The sequence below is a fragment of the Priapulus caudatus genome, unplaced genomic scaffold, assembly GCF_000485595.1.
Source record: "Priapulus caudatus unplaced genomic scaffold, Priapulus_caudatus-5.0.1 Scaffold1206, whole genome shotgun sequence".
Classification (NCBI taxonomy): Eukaryota; Metazoa; Priapulida; class Priapulimorpha; order Priapulimorphida; family Priapulidae; genus Priapulus; species Priapulus caudatus.
In genome coordinates, this window is record NW_014578267.1 from 29,196 (window position 1) to 32,536 (window position 3,341).

At 55.7% G+C, this 3,341-nt stretch overlaps 1 protein-coding gene across 1 annotated transcript in view; it reads left to right on the plus strand.

The window, feature by feature from the left end:
* Positions 1–3,341, plus strand: part of LOC106815810 (eukaryotic translation initiation factor 3 subunit A-like) — a 28,197-nt gene that overhangs the window by 12,707 nt on the left and 12,149 nt on the right. The window contains exons 5-12 of the mRNA XM_014820321.1: positions 887–1,184; positions 1,780–1,920; positions 1,964–2,068; positions 2,439–2,636; positions 2,697–2,771; positions 2,845–2,919; positions 3,017–3,067; positions 3,255–3,329. Coding sequence (XP_014675807.1) covers positions 887–1,184; positions 1,780–1,920; positions 1,964–2,068; positions 2,439–2,636; positions 2,697–2,771; positions 2,845–2,919; positions 3,017–3,067; positions 3,255–3,329 — 1,018 coding nt within the window. The remainder of the gene's footprint in view (positions 1–886; positions 1,185–1,779; positions 1,921–1,963; positions 2,069–2,438; positions 2,637–2,696; positions 2,772–2,844; positions 2,920–3,016; positions 3,068–3,254; positions 3,330–3,341) is intronic.

Genomic DNA, 3,341 nt, shown 5'->3' on the forward strand with positions numbered 1-3,341 from the left:
AAGCGGATTCAGCTGAATAAGCACTATAACCTCCTTTTAGTTTAGCACTCTCTGCTCTCTCTCTCATCTATCTCTCAATTATCTCTCTCTCTCTCTCTCCTCTCTCTCTCTCTCTCAAGCTGTCCTCATCTCTGTTATCCATTCTCTCTCTCTCGTCCTCTCTCTCTCTCTCTTCTCTCTCCTCTATCACACTCTCTCTCTCTCATCTCCTCTCTCTCATCTCTGTCCCTCGCCCTCTCATCTTATCTCTCTCTCTCTCAGCTATCTTCATATCTTCTCCTCCCCTCCTCCTGCTCTCTCTCTTCTCTCCTCCTCTCGTCACCCTCCTCCTCTCTCTTCGCTCTCGCTCTCGCTCTCCGCTCCTCGCTCTCGGCTCTCGTCTCGCTACTCGCTCCCGTCATCTGTCCGCCTTCTCCTCCTCTCTCTCGTCTCTCTCTCTCTCTCTCTCTCTCTCTCTCTCTCCTTCTCTCTTCTCTCTTTCATCTCTCCTTCTCTCTGTCTCTTCCCTCCCCTCCCTCTCTCTCTCTCTCTTGTCTCTCTCTCTCCCCCTCTCCTCCTCTGCTCTCTCTCGTGTCTCTGCTCCCCTGCCTCCTCGCTCTCTCTCTCGTCGTTGTCTCTCTCCCCCTCCCCCGTGGCTCTCTTTCTCCACCTGCAGGTCGTTGGCTTGGCAGCTCGGCACCAACGATCTTCTGCCGATGTGGAACGCGTGTCACGCGCTCGGCGAAGTGTCGCAAGACCGCAGAATGCGCGAACTCGCATCGTCTGTACTACTTTCACCACCTGCGGGGCGCAGAAACACGACGGCCCTGCACAAGCATGGCACAACAAGTTTGTTAAACAGCATTTTCTGCCGTTGAACGAGAGAGTGTGGGGTTTTGTCTGCGAGATCGGAAACTTGGAGGGGGCGCCGACAAGGTCATGACGCGTCTTTCCCACCCGAGTTATCTCGTTTCTCACCGTCTCATGTCTCGTGTCTCGCACGTCTCATCGCCGACCTCTCTGCGCAGGTTCGCATCGACCACCGCACGCAGACGCTGTCGTTCGGCATGGACCTGGTCGTGTCGCAGCGCGAGGACGTTCCCGAGGGACCGCACCTGCAGAGCATGCCCAGCGAGCGCATACGCAGCCAGCTGACGTGCATGGCGCGCGCTCTCCATGCCGCCATCACGCGCATACAGCCCAAGGTGAGCGCGGGGTCGCGTGGAGCTGCTGACCCTTCGATGGTTTCATTGATTGACTGAATTCGACGGGATTTGTACGATTTTAGCCAAAAATTCCGGCATTACGATTTGCTCGCATTTTGGACTGTTATAAGTACAAAATAATCGCAGGCATCCAGCCCAAGGTGAGCGTGGGTCGCGGTCATGAGATGCGGAGCTGCCGAGCCTTCTGATTTCGGCGGAATTTGTACAATTTGAGCCTGTGATTCCGCTATCACGATTCGCTCACGTTGAACTACGATTTTGGAGCGTTATGAGTAGAAAATAATTGCACGCATCCAGCTCACCTTTCCAGCTCACAAGATGAGCGTAGGTTGTGCCGTAGGTTTGAGGGGGTTTCAAAGTGTGGGTTGTTGTAGGGTAGTGGATGTAACGCACGTTGGTATAGTGGCGGGGAATCAGTGGTTCATCATGTAACGTGCATGATTGGTGTGTGCGTACGTGCGTGCGTGTGTTGGGGAGTTATGCCTTAGGTGCGTGCATGCGTGTGGATGTTGGGGAGTAACGCCTTGCATGCGTGCGTGCGTGCGTGTTAGTAACGTTACCGCCTTGCTTGCAGGACGACAGCCTGGAGGAGCTGAGGGTGCAGATCGTGCAGAGCTACCGCAACACGAACAAGAAGGAGCACCGGCGCATCCTGGAGCGTCGCAGCGTCATCGAGCGACGCAAGGAGATGCTCGAGGAGATCAACATCCAGCGCGTGAGTCGCCGGCGCCACCTACCCACGCAACCTCGTCGGCAAGTGTCTGGACTCTGGAGACAGCAGCAGCCTGGAGAAGCAGCGCAAGCTTGCGGCGTTGCTCGACCTGCCTCAGCCGCCGACGCGCGCCGGACTCATCAAGGACCTGGTGAGTAGGCGGACGACGAGCGAGCACGGGGGAAAAATAACAATAAAAAAAAGAAAGTCTTTTCCAGAAGTCTGTGTGGAAAAAATAGCTCTCGGCAAAATTTTTACGTGAGCTATTTTGAGCCTCACGGGAGCGATTTCGGAGGTTTGAAGGGCGAATCGCTGATCGCTCCCGTGTATTTCACCTGCGTGTCGCTCGCTCACAGGTGTAGTAAGTGAAGTGCGTTTCAGGTAGTAGGTGAGGGGGAGTCTCACCTGCACGTCTTTCGTCTTTCGCTCGCAGGTGAAATAACTAAAGTCTGTTTTAGGTCACAATGCTGATGTCTGTGCAAACATGTCTCACCTCTCGTTTCTCTCTCGCCTTCCCACAGGTGAAGTACAACGTGGTGCAGTTTGTGCCGCCGCAGCTGCAGGAGCTGTACCGCTGGACGGAGGTGGAGTTTCACCCGCTGAAGCTGTGCGACCGCGTCTCGCAGTGCCTCTCTTACGTCGAGACGTTGGAGGAGACCGACCTCCAGCAGTACGTCGTCGCGCTGCACGACATCGCCATCATGAGGTTGCTCAAGCAGGTACGCTCGTCCACTTCCCTCGTTAGCTTCCCTCGTTAGCTCCCTGTCGTTAGTCATTAGACGTCGGAGGAGACGGACCTGCAGCAGTACGTCGTCGCGCTGCACGACATCGCCATCATGAGACTGCTCAAGCAGGTACGCTCGTCCACTTTCCTCGTTAGCTCCCCTCGTTAGCTCCCCTCGTTAGCTCCATGTCATTAGTCATTAGACGTCGGATAAGACGGACCTGCAGCAGTACGTCGTCGCGCTGCACGACATCGCCATCATGAGACTGCTCAAGCAGGTACGCTCGTCCGCTCCCCTCGTTAGCTCCCCTCGTTAGCTCCCCTCGTTAGCTCCCTGTCGTTAGTCATTAGACGTCGTATGAGACCGACCTCCAGCAGTACGTCGTCGCGCTGCACGACATCGCCATCGTGAGACTGCTCAAGCAGGTACGCTCGTCTACTTCCCTCGTTAGCTCACCTCGTTAGCTCCCCTCGTTAGCTCCCTGTCATTAGTCAACAGTACGTTGTCGCGCTGCACGACATCGCCATCATGAGACTGCTCAAGCAGGTACGCTCATCCACTTTCCTCGTTAGCTCCCCTCGTTAGCTCCCCTCGTTAGCTCGCTGTCATTAGACGTCGGATGAGACCGACCTCCAGCAGTACGTCGTCGCGCTGCATGACATCGCCATCATGAGACTGCTCAAGCAGGTACGCTCGTCC